We start from the raw sequence: 18692 nt of genomic DNA on the forward strand, positions 1-18692 counted from the left end.
TGAGCTGAAAATGTTAACTAAATGTACACATTACAGCATATTTCCATGGGGAAGAGCAGTCCAATTTAGACCATCTGAAGATGAGGAAACAAGGCATAACATACAGGACACTGTTGGCACAAGAAAGTGTTATCAATACAAACCTTTTTAAATTTAATCCAGTAGGTATATAAAGGAATGGTGGTGGCAGAGGCAAAGGGGCAGGACTAATATCAAATATTCAGTTCTAAGCATGCTAGTGAGGTCTTTGTTTCAAAAACTGAAGCTACCAAAACCAGTTCAGAGGCAAGAAAGCACTTATCAAGACAGTCCAACCCATTTCCAGGCATCCTTCTTCTGGGCTGACATGTGCAGACTGAAGGATCTGTCCAGTGTAGTTTCCAAGCCCAAAGCTGTCTAAAGCTTCCCATTAGCAAATGCTGCCTCCTGGAACTGAGGGACAAATGTCTTGAAATATGTCCTAGTGGAAAGAACAGAAAATATATGATTAGGAAGTAGTGATCTTAAAAGCATGAATTGCAGCACTTGATGTTTCCCATGTTTTCTATTTCCCCTGTGTGGAGAAGGCTTCACATATGGTACAAAAGGTCCAAAGACAGACAAGGCAATGGAGCAGGAAAATAGGGAGAAGTCAGAATACATGTAGGAGATAAGCTCTTTATCTGTCTCAGAAACCTTGACACAATACTGTCACTGCTGATGGCAGCAGTTTACATGAAATGCATCAAACAAATACTAACAACATTATATGAATGGTAAGTCCTTTTATTAAACTTCAACATTTATAGGATAATGCTCTTTTTTAAAGTGTGCTTTGTATATTTTGGGTCTTAGTCTATCTGCTTTGCAAAGGATCAAGTGACTCATAAATCCATAAAATGAGCTAATCCTACATATCCAAAATTGACTTAGAACTGTAGCTTTGAGATTTTTTTTGCTGAGATACTCAACTGTGTAATAATGGTGTTTTACACGTCCCAGGGATGCCCTTTACTTGCCACTTATATTAGAAGTTGCTTTGTCATTCTGCCTTTGATTTTGCACCAAACTTTCCATTTCTCTATTTTTTTAAATTTTGTTTTCTATTTCTATCACTGGTCTCTATAAATTTCTCTCCTGTTAGAAGAAATCTAAAGTGAGACTAGCTGCAATGTCATTTATTAGATTCCTGATCTCTCAGCTGGTTTACCTCCTGAAGCAAACACACATTCATCAGCTTCACAATCATAATGTGTTTCATAACTGCAGTAGAAGCTTTGGCAACCACTGGACAGCAACCATACTTCCTCACACCTAAAAACGTTGCAAGACCATGAAGGGAATGCTCCTCTCTCTTTGTGAAGTTGTGCCTGGCAAATTAATGAACAGATAGCTGCAGTCAGCTTTTGTGCACAAGATATAAATACATATGAGATGCTGTCCAAAGGTTAAAAGAGCAATGGAAAGTAAAAGCATTTCTGGACTGAGGAGCTGATCCCAGAAATGGAAACAACCATAATAAAGAGGACAACCAGCACACACATTTTATAGCATATACAGATTGTGCTGTGTATTTACAGAAGACACTTTGGTTTATTGAAGCAAAGTTCAGAAAACAACCCTCATAATCATGCCTGCAAAAGTGATTGTTCATGCTGGCACACACACGAACATAAACCAGCTGAGAAGGTCTGCCTGTCTCCTGATCTCAACAGCTGAGTGACATTTCTGTATCTGCTTTTTCTACCATACCTTTGAAATTGTAGCTTTTTAAAGTCCTGTTTAATTCTATGTGTTTTGCTAGCTCATGGAGTACCTCCTGCATGTTGTCAAAGTCAGGACCTATCCCTTTTACTTGTCCTTGCTTTATCTGTCCTAACATTTAATTATGCTGCTCTGCTTGCTTATTTTAAACAGCTTCCTCCTTCCCCTTTGATACCTTCTCTGCAGACTCTCTTCCATGCACGTGATCTTAATTGACTAGATAAATGTTACTTAAAACTTCCCTCTTCCAAAACTGTAGAAATTCTTAACCATTAAATAGGATAAAATCAGAATTATTTTCCTACATTTTATTTCTTTTTCTTTATAGCATTTCTGTGCTTTGTATTAAACCTACACTTAGTGCATTATATGCAGTAATTATATATGCCTTTTCTGTTAGGTAAATTCCAGAATGAATGCTTATGATACCACAAACATCCTCCCACACTAACTTTATCTACACTTGCATCCTTTCTTTTCACTGATTCCTGCAGGAGAGCTTGTATCCATTCCTGCAAAACCAAGTTTAACACCTCCCTATATTCTGATCAGATGCACTGTTTCAAAGAAGATGTTATTTCACTGGTAGTTCATATGAACCTCTTGGCAATGTTCCATACACTACAAAAATTCCTTTAGTACATCATCATTTTAAATGGCTGCTTTTTTTTGTTTTTATACCTTAAAGTACATGCTTAAAGTTGCCCTTATAATTTTGGTCTTCTCCAGACTGAAGCAAATGCAGTACCACAAGTGTACTCAGGTTATGTTCCTCCATTTCTGTCCCTCTCCCACACACCTTAAATATCTCAGATGAAACAAAATCAGAAATAATTATGGTTCATCACACCTACCACAAAAAACAATTAATTAACACTGCTCCCTTAACCCCCCCAAACCAAACCAAACCAAACCAAACCAAACCAAACCAAACCAAACCAAACCAAACCAAACCAAACCAAACCAAACCAGGCCCTGCTAAGAGATCCAAAAGCCCAGTGTGCCTGATAGGACTGTCTCAGCTACAGCACATTTAGGAGATTGAGAAGGAAAGATAGGGAAATAGGAGAAGGTAAGTGAAACTCCTTAATGAACACTGGAAACTTTTTTCTAAACAACTTCTTTTTGTTCAAAGTTTGGGACAAAATTATGTATTAAAATACCCGAATTTCCTGTGGAATGGAAATGACAAGATTTTAATTACAACAATCTCTGCAGAGGTCACCAGCAAGGAGGAAAAGAAGCAGCAATCACCTTCTGAGTAAGTTTAATCTATTGACCATCTGGCATTGAAGTCAAAGTTCACATGTTTCTGCCCAAATAGGACCATGACACAAAACATTATGTCACAAAAGATAACATGAAACAATTTTAAGAGAAATTGAAAAATTTTTGAAGGACAATACTCTGCTATGGACTGCATGGTAAAGGCATCTTTCACATGCAATGCTATTCCCTATAAGAAGACTTTAAATCAAGAGACGACACCCATGGTCAAGCATCCTGTACATACAGGCATAGAGAAACAGTGAATATAAACATGAACTTTGGAAAAAGATACATTCCTCATACTCTATTCATATTAACACACTGACATGAATTTACACCCTCAATAACTATGATCTGTGCTATACCATAGGGATTCATATAAAAGTATCTGAAAGTTGTTGTTTTTCTTTTTCAGAAAATTTGCCGCATTATATTCTTAAGTTATCTCCAAACTATTTTGAAATTATTACTTTTATATACACTAGATATGTTTTTCAGCTCTGGAGAACTGTTATTAAAAAAAATACAACAACAGTAATTTAGGTAGCTGTTGAATAACACTGAAGATGAAGAAAGGTAATTTGACCTATGGTGTCTCAGGGCTCTGTCAAATGGCAGAAATCGGCTTTTGATCAATGGCTTTTCTCCTTTCTGGGAAAGATGGAGATCCTTCTTTCTCCAGCTTTCATCTACCACGTTCTTGGTGGGTCTGTATCACACTGACCTTATAGCAATCTCAGAAGACCTGCATAAATTCTCCTCTAAGTACAGGGAAACTCATTTGTACAAAGTTACAAATGAGTGATATTCTCACATGAGTGTTGAGTACAATCAACACTCACGTTAACACACGTTGAGTGTTGCATCCTTGTCACAATGGTTTTGATTCCAGCTTAAACAGTGTTTCAAAAGTTGCTTTCTTTTCAGCCTAGAGTGGGTGCCAATCTTCATACACTTATGGGCACATGTCTAACACTTTGTTGAGCTTCTTATAAGACTCCATTGTTTTTTGTCTATTCATTTTTATTCCCTCAAATGGTCATTTTCCAAGTTCAAGGTAGTAAGTTATGAGGTTTCTATGGAAATTTTTCTTCATCACTCCAGAAAACAACACATTTTGCTGTAGTTAACCACTATATATACTTGACACAGTACAATGAATTCCAGGTGCTACGCTCAAGGACATCTGTTGAGAGTAAAGCACTTCTCTTTCCTTCACTTTATTATCCAGTGGAAAGAAAGTCTTGCTATAATTGCAAGTGGTAAGTATCTAAAAGAAGGCAGAATTGGTTCACCTGCTGTTTACATATTTCCCAGTGATATGAAACCTGAGTGTGGTACAAGGTCTCCAGAAGCCCATACATGTCTAAATCCCAGGGTGTGGGTTTCCTGTGCTTAAAACATACTTGACTCAGAATTCACATGCTTTTGTGAAATTTCATTCTAATTGTACTGTTCCCAGGGTAATTTAGTGCTGGGTTTTTTAAATGCAGTTGGTAGAAAATCTGCACTGACCACTTGATAATACCTTTTGCTTTCACATATCTATGCTGAAAATCTGCAAAGATTTTAAATTATGTAGCTGCAATCTCCCATCAAACAATGCTTCCCATATATTTATGGTGATAGCATTCTAACACCAACACACTGATTTCTGCTGTTGCTTTTGCTGGACTGGTACTATAGCCAGCTATACAGTTGTGTTCTAGTTACTGCTGCTGGTGTAATAAAGTTAAAAGGGTTGCTTAGGTGTTTCTATTTCTCTTAAAATCTTCATGCGGTAAATTCAGAGCAGAAGATCAAGACTCAAACTCCATGAGGAAAAAAGCATACAATGTGTTGTATCAATGAGATTTCTGCTTTTTATGTCTGGGACAACGGCAATCATCATAGGGTGATGAATCATCTTCCCAAGTAATTCACAAAATATATTCCCCTTAAACTCCTCAGTTTGTAACTTCCAAGATTTCCAGCACGCTGATCTCAAATTCACCCATGCTAGCCTTATTTGCACTCATGTTTTATTTGTTTCAGCTCAAGATGTGGGACTTTCAAGTGCTTTTTCCATCAAGAGATGATTTGAGGAAAATAAAGGGGATGAAATCATCATGATGATCCACATCAAGAACAGACTTAGCAGTACAGCAACACTTCTACTACCAGCACATTGTCCTTACTGGCAAGTTAAAGCCCTTGAGCAACAATCTTCATCTTTTCACAAAGACATAGAGACCTTCTCTCACTGCATCAGGCACATGTGTTGTGCTCCTTCTCCTCTGAAGGCAGACTCACATTTGGATTTTTCTACTACTGGCTTTGAGAGCAAACTTTGTCCTTAAATACTACCCATTATTTCAATATTTTAGTTAATTCCTGTAAAATATTTTAGTAAGTACTGCAACAGATATTTAATTCTGTAAATATCTGGCTCTAATTATAGACCCTTAGTGTATTCAAAATCATAGTACCCAGTGTATTTGACAAATACATCAATTTTCTCCTACTCTAGCCAAGGCATACATAATATGTATGAATTATTTTCTAAAATTTTTCAAGTTAATAGATCTGACTTGGGCAGGCACTCCTGTAGTCATGGTGATCTCTGAATAGTTCTACTTAATCCTTCCAAGTCTTCTGGACTAAGGTCTGTATTTAGTACCCCATTCTCCTCAGTAGTTCTCTATTGTCTGAACTGTCCAGCAGGTAAACTGAGTTTGTTTGAATAATCCTGGGACTGAGGTAAGGACTGAATTTTATCCTGTCCAGCTGCATGAGATACAACCAAGAATCCCAGGCAGCTGTCCCAACAGTTGTCCACTTCTTTTAAAGGAATTGTACCTCTAGGATTTACATCATTTTGTATCCCGTATTTCTTTCCTGCTGTACCTTAGAAGAACTGGTTCAAGACATCTACAAGTTTCTTCAAATCCACTGAATCCTGACAGAACAACTTCAACTCTATAGATGACTGATCTTCATAAATTAGCTAGAACAGCAATGTTCTCCCCTCTTTCAATCAAATTTGGTGAAAACAGGAATTAAGAAGGGTATAGGTCAGAGTGAAGGACAGACTGAGGCTTCTTGAGTTTTTTGACCTATTCCTTCCAGTCTAGTATTATTATGCTGACACTTTGCAATAAAATCTTGTTATATAAACTATTTCAACACTATAGACATATTAGAATTATAAAAGAGTTTCTTCAGGCTTTATCAACATCACCTGATTACTCACTTTCTGAAGTACCAAGTATTTTTGCATGGATCATACATACATATGTAGTGTGCCTTTGTATTTTTGTGTTCCTGTCGAAACTTGTTTTGACACAGTGAAAACTTGTTTTGAAAATACTGAACACCTATAACAATACCTTCTGGATGCCAGATGAGAGGATTTGTCCTCCCATGACCACACAGGCACATCCAGCTGATTTGGTTCATGTAACCCCTAAAAATTCATCTCCTGTACAGAAGGTATTTACCATAATTACCAAAACTTTCTCAGATTTCCTGCTTGTTTCTGGCAGAACAAAATCAAAGATGCCAACCAGTCTTTTTTTACAGATGTAAGTTTTCTTTCTAAATTCCTTTTGTCAGGAGCTACCTAATTCAATATGATTACCACTAATTAACAAAAGGAACTTCAATTAATAAATTGGTGCATTAATTCCAACAGTGGGTATGTATTTAGGTCATATTCCATATGACTGCTCATTATGTCCTTAACCCCTGCTCGTGCCCTCCTCCAGCATCTTGCACTGAGCGAGGGCTCAACACAAAAGTGTGGACATCTACTGAGAGCCCATTCTTTTCACAGGCCTCATGCCAATGTTTGAGGGGTAGCTTTTAAACACAGACACAAGACATGTAAACCTTTTTGCTATTTTCATCATATATAATGCATTAAAAACATATTTCCATTGGGTGAACCATGTTGTCTATTTATTCATAGGCACTTCCACAGCATTCCTCACCAGGCTAAAGATACATGAGCACTCATAGCAAAGCTGAATCAGCCCAACTCCTGCTTTGGGATAACTATGGGGTAACAGGACAGTAACTCTACCGCAGACACTCTGTGACACCTCTGTTAGGAGAAAATGATCACTGTATCATTGTCTCCACATCTAAGATGTTACAAAAACTGAAGTGAGAAACAGTTCTCAGCACTGTAACTTTGGATTGCCCAGCTGGAACTGGGCTGTAGCAGGCAGGCCCACAACAGGGCCAGGTGCCAAGTGGCAAAGGCTCAGGAGCTAATGAAAATCAGGACTATTATGGAATGCACAAGGCACTCAGGAGACAGCAGCATTTCGAAATCACCATTCAAATCTGAACATCACAAAAACTTATCCAAGCACAGCAGGAGAACAAAATAGGTACCTTCCAGGATTTCTTTCTCACTTCAAATATACACAACGATACTTGGCATGTATTCATGTTTCTAAACTAAGCTTCTTGATGGTATGCTCTTTGGGATGTGGTTTAGAATTTCCTTACTAGGCAGCTTTATCTATAGCAAATATTTTGCTTTTATGTGAAACACAATGTCTACACAGTTCTCCATTTTATACATCTCCAGAACTGGTGATGCCAAGCAAACATCTGAAGTGTTTATACAACAGTAAGACAATAGTTCTTACATTACTGCTACTGTAACTGGCTAAACACACAAATGTACAAAGGAGTAAGTGCACAACGCCATTAAGCTGCTAGCAATTTTTTTCCTGTGCGCCAAGAAAAAAAGAAGCATCACAATCCCTCTTCCTCTTCTAATATTTCTCTCTGTCTACCTCCTTTTATTGTGAATTACCCACAAGGAGATTAGTAAACTTTTTTGCCTGTTTCTACCTGCCAGTCCATGCAAGGCACTGACTGTGCAGCCAGGCTCATGGACAGACGGAACAGTGATCAAGCAACCAACAGATCTGGAGATCTGCAGTGGGCAGCCACTAAAATGCAAATTTTTAAGAAACACAGCCGTTTTCAGCTCAGTTTATTATACTGCACAACAGAAACCTGTCTCCAAAATTACAAACAAACCAAAACTGTAACAGGAAATAGAAGTGGCAGAACTAGTGAAACCAAGTACATATCAGAAGTTTCAACATTAATATTCACTCACGTCCAAAAGCTGTTTTCTGAATTTTACTAACAATATCTTTTTCCTCCAGAAGTTCTTTGTGCAGATACTGCCATTTCTGATTCAAGTCACACAGAAAGGTACAAAAAATTGTTATATTTAGACATGTTTTTCAACAGTTTGCTGATTGCAGAATTGACAGGTACCTTTAATCCATATGAAGCAAAGAGAAATAAAAATTATATTTTCATTTCATTTCCAAAAACCTATGGTATCAACTGATTTTATAAATAAAGTGAAGAATTCAACATTGGTGTGCTGTAAAAATTAAGATGACTTTGCTGCCCAACTTACCATAAAGGAAAACGAATTTTGACAATCTGTTCAAAGCACGAAACAACCATAAATATAACAACCCGACTAAAAGCAAAATATAAAGGAAGGGAGTTCTAGGGAACTGCTGTGGAGCCAAGATTGCAGATCATCATGTAGGCTGGCAATTAATGTTTATTTTAAAGCAGCAGCATAAGTAGGGTTATCACTTTGTAAAAGATGCTAATTTTGATTCCAAGAATATATGTCCTCCAAATGCATGGACCTTTACTGACAATAACAGATAAAAATTACAGCTACTGGACATAATCAGTTCATACAGACCAAGACCAGTAACTATGAAAGCAACTTTTTAAAACCACCTGGAACTCAAGACTCTGGTATTTAATGTCTCACAGATTTCTGATATAGATATTTAAAAATTTACAAAGGTGTATTGCACAGACACAGCGAATCTAAGTATTCCAAAGCACACACAGAAAAATGAACTTCTCATTTTCAAACAGTTTAATCAATGCCTTCTGCTTGACAGTCAGTTGAAGAGATAAAACACTTCACTTCCTTCACCTTCTCCACAACGTACATAAACAGACGTACTTCAGCCAGATGAAGGTTTGTGGTCTTAGATCATAGCAAATTTTGCTTCTGCTTTCTTAACTTCCATTTTCCCCACAGGGTAGTAGGTGTCTGTGAAGGGTGCACTGGAATATCTCGGTCACAGCATGGTCACCCTCTTTCCTTATCAGTGGATCATGTGAATGATATTCCAAGGCCATCATGGAAAAACTCAATCTTCATAGAGTCTTTTAAAATATATTGTTAACTTGCAGGAAATTTCCAGTCCTATGAGCTACAGCATGACAAGTCTGCTCTATTTTTCCTAGTTGCTGAAGTGCCATAGCCATATTTTCCCACTCCAGGTAAAGGTTAATTTCTTAAAGAGATAGTGTTTATCCAAGGAACATATTATTTCCTCTTATCTAGGCTGTGTAAATGCACAATGAGCTCTGCTGTTGAAGAGCAATTATTTAACAAACTTTTTATTAGATTTGAAGGAGAGAGTCAATATGAGATGAGATGCAACTAGGAACCTCTTCAAAGCCTAAAAGACAGGGTAAAGAATGTGTGAAAGTAGTGATAAGTAGCAAGAGAAAGCAGAAAAGACTGGGCAAGAATACGTTCAGGATTCACTTGTAAGGAAAGACAAGTGTAGAGATTCAAGAAGAGAGGAGCTCACAGTAGTAATAATAGAATTTGAATGAATTTTAAGAGATTATTGAATCCCTTAATTGTAGTTCAGAGGCAGAAATGAAGAGTTACACCACAGACGCATCCATAACGACTCTGACAATCAGCATCCCTGAAAACAAAGTTTGCTTGCAGGTGAAAGGACTGATTTCATCATGCCATCCGCTTTGCTTTGCCAGATTGCTTATCAACAGGGGCTGAAGGCAACATACCAAACCATAAAAGAAACCTCCTTGGATATTCATTAGGACAAACCAGTCAGAAGGAAACAGATGAGACGCCACACATCTGTGATTATATAAAACATATGAAAGCACTTGTTTCTTTTTGCTATTCAAAGGATATATACTTGCTATTAGAAGTAAAAGTAAATGCTCAAAAGATTGGAGATCCATCCAAAGGGGAAAACCAGACAGAAATAAACCTTTATCCTAACAGGTAAAAGCAGAATATAACAAATAGAAAATTAATTTGAGGAACAAATTAGCTGCGACCCTCGAAATAAACACTTGTCAAACAATGCAAAATGTAGTCAAAAGTAAAAATACTCAGAAGAAATAAAGTCACAAAGAATAAATGAAATGGAGGTGCTTACAGATGTTGCCATACCAGAATCTGGCCCTCCAAGAGATGTACCAAGAGATTCAACTCATGCATATATGTCAGCCAAAAAGGAAATGAACAAATGAACAAAACGCAACCAAATCAGCAGCCCCAGATTACATTCACACCCAAGTTCCAAAGAAACTCAAGTGTGAGAAAGTTAAACTCTTAAATAGCTTGTAGCCTCCTGCTTAAAACAGCTTGGTACCAGAGAAGTGTGATGTCAATTAAAAAAAGGTCTGGAGGTCTGGGAGGATAGAAGGAGCTATGACTCAATGAATCTCATGTCCATACATTACAAATTGGTAGAGACTGCTAATAGAAATTATTATAAAAATTCATAAATGAAGTCCAAAATTAGTGGACTTCAGTAAATATGATATACTGGGTAGGTGCCAAACTTGTGCTTCTCAAGTCTCCTATTTTCTTAAGATATCAAAACCACATGGACAAGAAAAATTCAAGTGACACACACTGCTCAACTTACCTACAGGTATTTGGGAAGGTTTTTCAAAGACATAAAAACCCCTGAATTACCACAGAAGGAGAAAAGATCCATGAGTAGATAAACAGCAGGCCAAGATACAAAGAAAAGGACAGGAACAAATGATGAATACCATTAGGGGGAAGTCACCTGAGAAATGCACAGAAATGGGTGTTCTGACCTGTGTTGTTCATATTCCTACATGATATGAAGAAGTGAGCAATGGAAGATGGAAAGGTCTGTTAGTGTTAACAATGTAGTCAGGGAAGGAAAAATAAGGCACAATTATGAGGAACTGCAGATAGTTCTTACAGTACTAGGAGACTGGGAGATAACATACCAGGTGGAATAACTGGGAGATAACATACCAGGTTTGTCAGTGTTGACAAACATGAAAGGAGAAATATGTGAGGAAAAAGACATAATTTTACTGCCACAAAAAACACAGGCTATGAAAAACAGATAGAAAGGAGATGTTGGTGCTAAAATGACACTGTAACTAGCCTTCATCTGTATGCAAAAAACAAAATCAGATGCTGTTAGAAGCAGAATAAAGAGTAAATCAGACAATACCACTTCACCACCACATAAATGCATGGTGAGTAACAGAAAAGGAAACAGAAGGAAAATCACAGAAACAGTAAACGGAGAAAGAAGCAGGACAAGGGTGACCAGAAAGATGGAGAGGTTCTAGAGAAGGAAGGAGTGAGCAGAGCAAGAGAAAAGGAGGACCATAAAACAAAAGTTATGGAGGGGATCAGTAGATTAACTATTTGCTGCCTCTCTTTATACAAGAGGTAGAGCTAGGAGGAGGCAGGAATGCAAAAAGCCAACAGAGTTTGTTATTCACACCACACCTGTGTGAGCCCTTGCCACAGAATTTCATGATGTTATGCTGTTGGTTCAAAAAGCAAGTGAATAGAAGGAAAGCCAGGTAAGATTACTTAACAGAAATGCACCAGTACTGGATAAAGAAATCCTTGAGGATGGTACAACATACAATGGAAATATGACTACATGCTCTGCATGCTTTCTAAAGGCATCCACTACTACCTATTGAAACAGACATGACAGTGGGCTAAATGAATGCAGAGTTTTACCTAGCTTAATGGAACAATTATGAGTATTACTGAAAAGACAAGACTATGGACCTCACTTCCTATTTTTATTTAGTTGTTTATTTTGTAACTGATCAAGCAACAGTATTTATCTGAGTTATTAAATCTCAGCTCCTTCCAAAATCATGCATTTCTCTCTACCCTTTTCTTTCGAGAAAGGGAGGACATTTTTTGCGTAAGTTCCTAACTGTAATTTCATGTTCTAATATAGAACTAGCAGCTTTCATAAATGTATAATGGAGTTCTCTAATAAAGCCAAATCAGACAGTGACTGTGTTTCACAGTATTTCTAGAACGCCACTTAATCCCAGTTATCCAAGAACCACCTACATTAAATTCTAACCTTTCATTCCTACAAAGCAGTTGTCTTCCAGCAAAGTGCTATTATACTCCACTTATACCATGCCAACTTCTCCAATCTCTTCTGTGCATTTCTCTTGTCAATATCCGAGAATACTTTTTTGCAGAAAGAATATTTACTATGTATCAAATTGCACATATGTACAGTTCACACATATGCAGAGTATCTATACAAAATCACAGAAAAACTAATTGCCTAACAGATTTTATTTCTATGCACTTCCTATAGCACCTATACTCCTCATCTTTAAATAGTTGTTTTTCTTTCCTACAGTCAAAGCTTTAATGAGAAGTGACCAGAAACAAATACCCAGGCCCTTCTGTCTTGGCTGAAATCCACATAATGCATGACAGCACTGAAGATCCCTGGCAGGCACCTGTCAGAAACTAACATACCATAACTTAAGAGTCAGACTTAATTATCCAGGGAGACATTTAAAGAAAACTACATGAAAAATAAGACTCAAGAAGTGCAACTATCATGATATGTACTGTATTCTGTACTGTATGGAGAAGAACTATGTAAAAATAAAGGAATGTACTGGGAAAATTCTAATTAAAAGCCCTATCTAGTTCACCTGTTATCTCTTACAATCAAAGTAATTTTGTTATTAAGTTTTGCTGGTAAATCAACTGCAGAATACACTACAAGGACAAGTGCAATCACAAAGTATTTTAACAAAACGTAGCTTTTTCCATTTTCCTTTCTATTGTTCCCATATAATTCTGATCAGCTGACACTCCCACAGAAAATCAGTTTTGATTTAATGGTGTATAAAATCAAATTAACTTCTTGGTAAGCTTCACACGCCTGGGTCGCCACATCTCCTCTCGTTCTGGCTGTCACAGTGTATTGGCCCTTTCCTGCTCTGAGGAGCGGCCCACCAGCGGCAACAAAACGTCAGCTTTACTCCATTTCAGGCTAGGAAATCACTTCTGCTCAGTTTCTGATGCAAAACTATCAAAAACCAGAGCTAAACAAGCGAGCCAGCTCACCACCTCAGCCTTTAGCTGTACCTATGGTGGCGTTCTTCCTCAGAAAGAATCCTCTGAGCCTTGCAAATGTCTGAACACATGCACACACACCTAGAGAAGAATGATGTCCCTGGCTTTTATACTTCTGTTCCTTACTCTCATTTTTATGAATTTCATTGTAAGTTTAAGATAACATGCAACAGAGACAAAGACAGTGATGCAAAAAGCTTTGTAAGGTGAATATATGTCATGCCAATAAGTTAGTTTTTGGAAAACTGCTCTTTAAAGATGACTAATGTGCATGAAAAATCACATAATACAGGCAAAGACAACTTGATAGTTCTACAAATAAGCAAAAAAAAAAGTTAAATACAACCCAAAGAATAAAAAAAAATATTACCTTAATTACACTTATCAAGTAGAGAAGATATACAAAGGCTGCAACATTTACATGTAAATTTTATAGTGAGATTCATGGGAGCATAGCTGGAACTCAGAAGTTTCATGAAAATTGTGAAACATGCTATTTTTTAAGAATTTGAAATACAGTTATAAATATTCTGCCTAAAATGTGAAAGAAATCTGAATAATAAAAAAATGGATGAGTTGAAACTGGTTAATGTCAAAATACTAAAAAAAATCATTAGGGCACACAAATTTACTGAATAGAACAGCAAGCCTTTGACATACTACAACTGATATGTCTAAACAGCAACACAACAACTGTCCCTTTTTCTTTTCAAATATCCTTTTATTAGACTAAGAAATGCAATATTTTACTCTGTAAATGTAATAATAGAATCACAGAACTGTTAAGGTTGGAAAAGACCTTCAGGTTCATCAAGTCCAGCCATTAACCCATCACTGCCAAGCCCACCACTAAACCATGTCCTAAGTGCCACATCCACACAACTTTGAAATACCTGTAGGGGTGGTGACTTCATTACCTCCTGGGCAGCCTGGCTTGACAATTCTTTTGGGGAATAAATTTTTCTAAATATCCAAACCAGACCTCTCCAGGCGCAACTTGCAGCCATTTGCTCTTGTCCTATCACCTGTTATCTGGGAGAAGAGGCCAATCCCCACCTGGCTACACTGCTCTTCAGGCAGCTGTGGAGAGTGACAGTGTCACACCTGAGACACCTTTTCTCCAGCCTAAGCACCCGCAGCTCCCTCAGCCATGCCTCATAGCACTTGTGCTCCAGACCCTTCACCACTCCATTGCCCTTCTCTGGACATGCTCCAGCACCTCAAGGTCTTCCTTGTAGTAGGGGCCTCAATCATACACACGACAGACTTCATCAATTTGCTGATACTGAGGGAGAAGCTGTGGCTGAGGCTGAAAACGCTATGGCTCAGTTCACCAGCCTGACACTTCTAACCATGGCACTCTTGTGCTGAGCACAAACAGAAGCTGCAGCTGTGGCTTGCACAAGATGCACCTGCACATAATCTGAAGATGCACTTGACCTCATGGTAGAGCAACAGCCAATATAAAGTTGAGAGCACTTGAGCTCTTTGATGCTTTCACCCTCTGAATGCCCTAAGGGATATATAAAATTTACACCGCATTCGGCAAACACCAATGAATGGTCAGGGATAACATTGTCATTCAGAAACCTGTTTTGTCAGCCACCTTGGAAAAAAAAGGGAATATGAGCCCTTGGAACAACTTCTTATTGTGATACCAGTGTTCCATGCTCCTGCTATTTTTAATGATGAGTAGGTGGATTTATGTAGGATAAAAGAATAAACTGAGTTTTAACTTACTCTCTTCTGAAGTATAATCTAAGTCGACAGAGCAGCACTGGGTCAGACGGAATTTGGGCCAGAGTGCATCTAAGAACTGAATTTCATTTGTATAAACAAACAAGCTTTATTTACAGTATTCCTTCATAAAATCCCAGGCTTCAAGTCAGCACGTTCTTTAAAGACTCCATTTATGTACACTTGAATGCCTATTTAAGCAAAAAGACAAGAAAGCTTTCCCATGGAAACTGCACAGAGATGTTTTACTTCACACGTACACCACAAACAAGGCTGCTAACTTTCCATAATTTACTGTATTTTCTTAGGCTTGCCATTGTATTTTAGGACCAAAACTTTTGGAGAAGCTGCTTACGCAGGAGGCCACAGACATATAAATAAATGACCTACAAGACGCAAAGCCTGAGATACCAACTGAGAGGAAATGGCATCTCAGCAGCTTGTAAGAAAATTCTTGTTATCGGTTTCCCTGTTTCTAGCTGGAGGAACAGGTTAAAATTTTGTGTTAGCTGAGAAACAAGCAATCTGGAGGCAATTGAAATCACATTATTACATCAGGACTTGATTCATCCTTCAAAATTAAATAAGGCCAGAGGGCAACCCCTGGGCTAAGACAATAGCAAACTTCAGTTACCAGATGCTATCTGTCACTGAGGAATCTAAATCAGTGGGCTGCAATGGAGCCCAGTGATTTTAAAATCTGCCTAAGAGGACACAGAAAAGAGGTTTGACTTCATTAACTTTATGACACAGATATAAATTGGTCCAATAACTTCAGCAAGAACATGGGCAGTTTTTCACTCTGAATAAAAAAGATCCAGCTAAAGTGATACTCTGATATGAGAATTTGCCTTTTAGATTTAGGTGATATGTCTTTAGGTGTGAATGCATACAAGCTACTTTTATATGTATGCATTTTAGGGAACTAATTTTGCTCCTGCCTATAGTTACTACTGATTGTCTCAGGCTACAGCAAAGGGTTAAGTCCTAACTTCAAAAGAGATGCCTACTTCTGCTGGGGGCCACAGAGATAAGCAAGGATACCAAGACTTTCAAGTTTAGTCCCTGCACCGAAGGAACTAGATGGGCTCATCTGGTTGGGGAAAAAAAAAATCAACAACCCACACCAAAACAACCTTGGGAGAAGGCTGGGCACAGAATCAAAGCCCCTTTGGAATGAACTTATGACAGCTCTGCCCATGAATAAACAGGCTGTGTTGAGTTGCTGAAAACAGAGACAGGGCTTGCCAAAATTGAGGATGAGGAAAGCTGTGACTGATGCCATTTCAAACTTGATGATGCTCCTACAGTTGGTGCAAGAGCAAGCAAAAGCTATCCCCGATGGTGTCTTTAGCCCCAGTGAGGAAGACAGAGTACATTGATCCCTGAAGTCTGAGAAGAAGGGTGGAGAACTTGGTCAAATACTGGAATATCAAGTGGGAGATCCTGCAGCCCTAGAGCAATGGTCAGGAAGATAAACAGAGATGTTTTGTCTCAAAGAATGCTGAGCACTTGGGAGACAATTTTGCTAAGAGGGAAAAAGACTATATATAAGCAAACCCTAATTGACAGTATTTAGAAACACAAACAAGTTGTCTGTGATTTAACTAGGGCTAAATTTACTTCAGCAGAGTAGAATGACATTGTTTCTAGAGGGTAAATAATGTGTTCTTTTTTTTTCTCTTTTTATTTGGGAAGTTTTTATGTGTTGTTTGAACTAATACGTCTCATTAGAATGCTTTCCCACATATCAACATATATTCCCATATACTTGGTCCATAACAGGTCTGTGGTAAAAAATAAGTAGAATAAGAAGTTATTTGGTTATGTTAAAACACACTAACCTATTCTAAGAAGCCCTAGCAAATATTTTAAACACTGTTTACATAAGATGCTCAATTGTGTTCAAAATCTTTCTTAAAATATGCTCACATGTATCATAACATCATATTTTCCTTGATGCAGATTTATTTATGGTACCTACTGAGGAATCACTAGCTGTTCCTGCAAGCGAAGCGCTTTTAAGTGGAGCAGTTTGTGTCTCTGAGCAGCTCAGTGATTGCTATTTCAGACATCTCAGCACACTGCCTTCCCCCGCTTCTCATCATCCCTCTCCCATTACGCAGCTAGGGTAAAGCTTCAGTGCAGAGCCTCCAACGTAAGAGTGAATAACCTCACCAAACGTACATGTGATAGTAAGTGTACACATTTAGTGCTTTTAAAGAGAACTGTTGTCATACCTCTAAATTTCAAGTGCAGGGCAGTGTATTGTATACACCCACTCATAAGCGAATGTACTTAGCAGACAGCACATAGGTACTTGTAAGCTTTCAGCTACAAAAGAAATGCATTTTGTAGTATGGTCATAAAAAAAAGCCAAGCCACAGTAATGCTTCCAGTTATTGTTCTTCTTGCTTTTTTTTTTTAAGTAAACAAAATACTCATCCTGCTAAAGAAAAGAAGAAAGTCCATACACACAAAAAATCATAGTTGATTAAGAAATGGTGCTCCTATAAACAGTATGGTGGCAAAACCAAATACCACCAAAAAATTTTTATTACAATGCATATTAAAATTCCAAATCAAATCTTACTTGATGTTTTCCATAGAATTTAAATTAGTATAAAATCTACAAATGCATCAGTCAATTGCTGTTTGCTTCCATTATTTCCAAATTACAGTCTCTGACCATGCCACTCATTTGATTTACTCAGCTTGAACTATTTTTGTTTCAACTCTTCTTTCTGCATATTTGCTGATTTAATTTAATCTTCTGACTGTCATTCAAAATGTTCATCCCAATACGCCTTGTGATTTATGCAGTTTGATGCTTTTACATGCTGAACAACTGATAATCAGCCTGCTTAAATCTCTTGCTGTTCTAACATTTTTACACTTTGCAAAATTAAAACACTGCAGCAAGCCTGCTGCCTTAACCTCCCCATTCAGGTAAAATCTGTTCTGCTTCATGAGAAGACAGGGACAACATCTAGCTTTGGGGGCACCACTGCCTATGGCAGCTTGCCCTTGTAACAGAACCTCTCTGTGAGACTGCCCTGTCATCGTTAACTAAAGGGGTACACAGATTGAAGTGATCTCTCCTCAGCCCAAAATGAGAGCTAGCAGAAAAAAATGCAGAGGAAGAAGACAGCAATTCTCTGTTTCCATCCAACAAAAAAGCAATAAAGCAAGAGATATTCAGTTTTTCAGATAACTTTCTCAAGATCTGATAGGGCTGCCTCCTATGCTGGAATGGTGGTTTGCACTACCTCCTCTTGTTCTTCCATGCCTTTTCATTACAGCCTAATTCCAGATCTTTCAGGTTTTTCTTCCTTGCTCTCTCCATCTCACATGCTTCCCTTCAGGGTCCCCTCAACACCCACACAATCCCAGGGAGTTACCTTGACTGACTGCTACCATGCAGGTTACTCCTGCTGGGGGCTATCTCATCTACTTAGGCTGGAAGCTCTCTGGAGCAGAGACTGTCACCATTCCATGCCATACAAAGCCTGGCAGAAAGAGCCTTCTTTTGTTCAGTCCTCTGGCACTAATGCAAGAAGCATGATTAGTATCTGTCTACACTCATCTACGGGAACACCAGGACTGTATGAGAACAAGAACAGGTTCAGCTTTTGTAACCCTGAAAATGCACAGTTACATCCATGAAATTTCTACCCACCAAAGACCATGAAACAAATGGAATGCTTAGTAG

The 18692-nt window shown here is 38.0% G+C and overlaps 1 protein-coding gene across 2 annotated transcripts in view; it reads right to left on the reverse strand.

Moving 5' to 3' along the window:
* Positions 1-6: 6 nt before the first annotated feature.
* Positions 7-18692, reverse strand: part of BABAM2 (BRISC and BRCA1 A complex member 2) — a 156833-nt gene continuing 138147 nt past the window's right edge. For both annotated transcript variants that reach the window (XM_031059243.1, XM_031059247.1), the window contains one exon: positions 7-460. In XM_031059243.1, the coding sequence (XP_030915103.1) occupies positions 397-460 (64 nt within the window). In that variant the 3' untranslated portion in view covers positions 7-396. The remainder of the gene's footprint in view (positions 461-18692) is intronic.

The sequence above is a fragment of the Geospiza fortis genome, unplaced genomic scaffold, assembly GCF_000277835.1.
Source record: "Geospiza fortis unplaced genomic scaffold, GeoFor_1.0 scaffold41, whole genome shotgun sequence".
NCBI classification, from domain to species: domain Eukaryota; kingdom Metazoa; phylum Chordata; class Aves; order Passeriformes; family Thraupidae; genus Geospiza; species Geospiza fortis.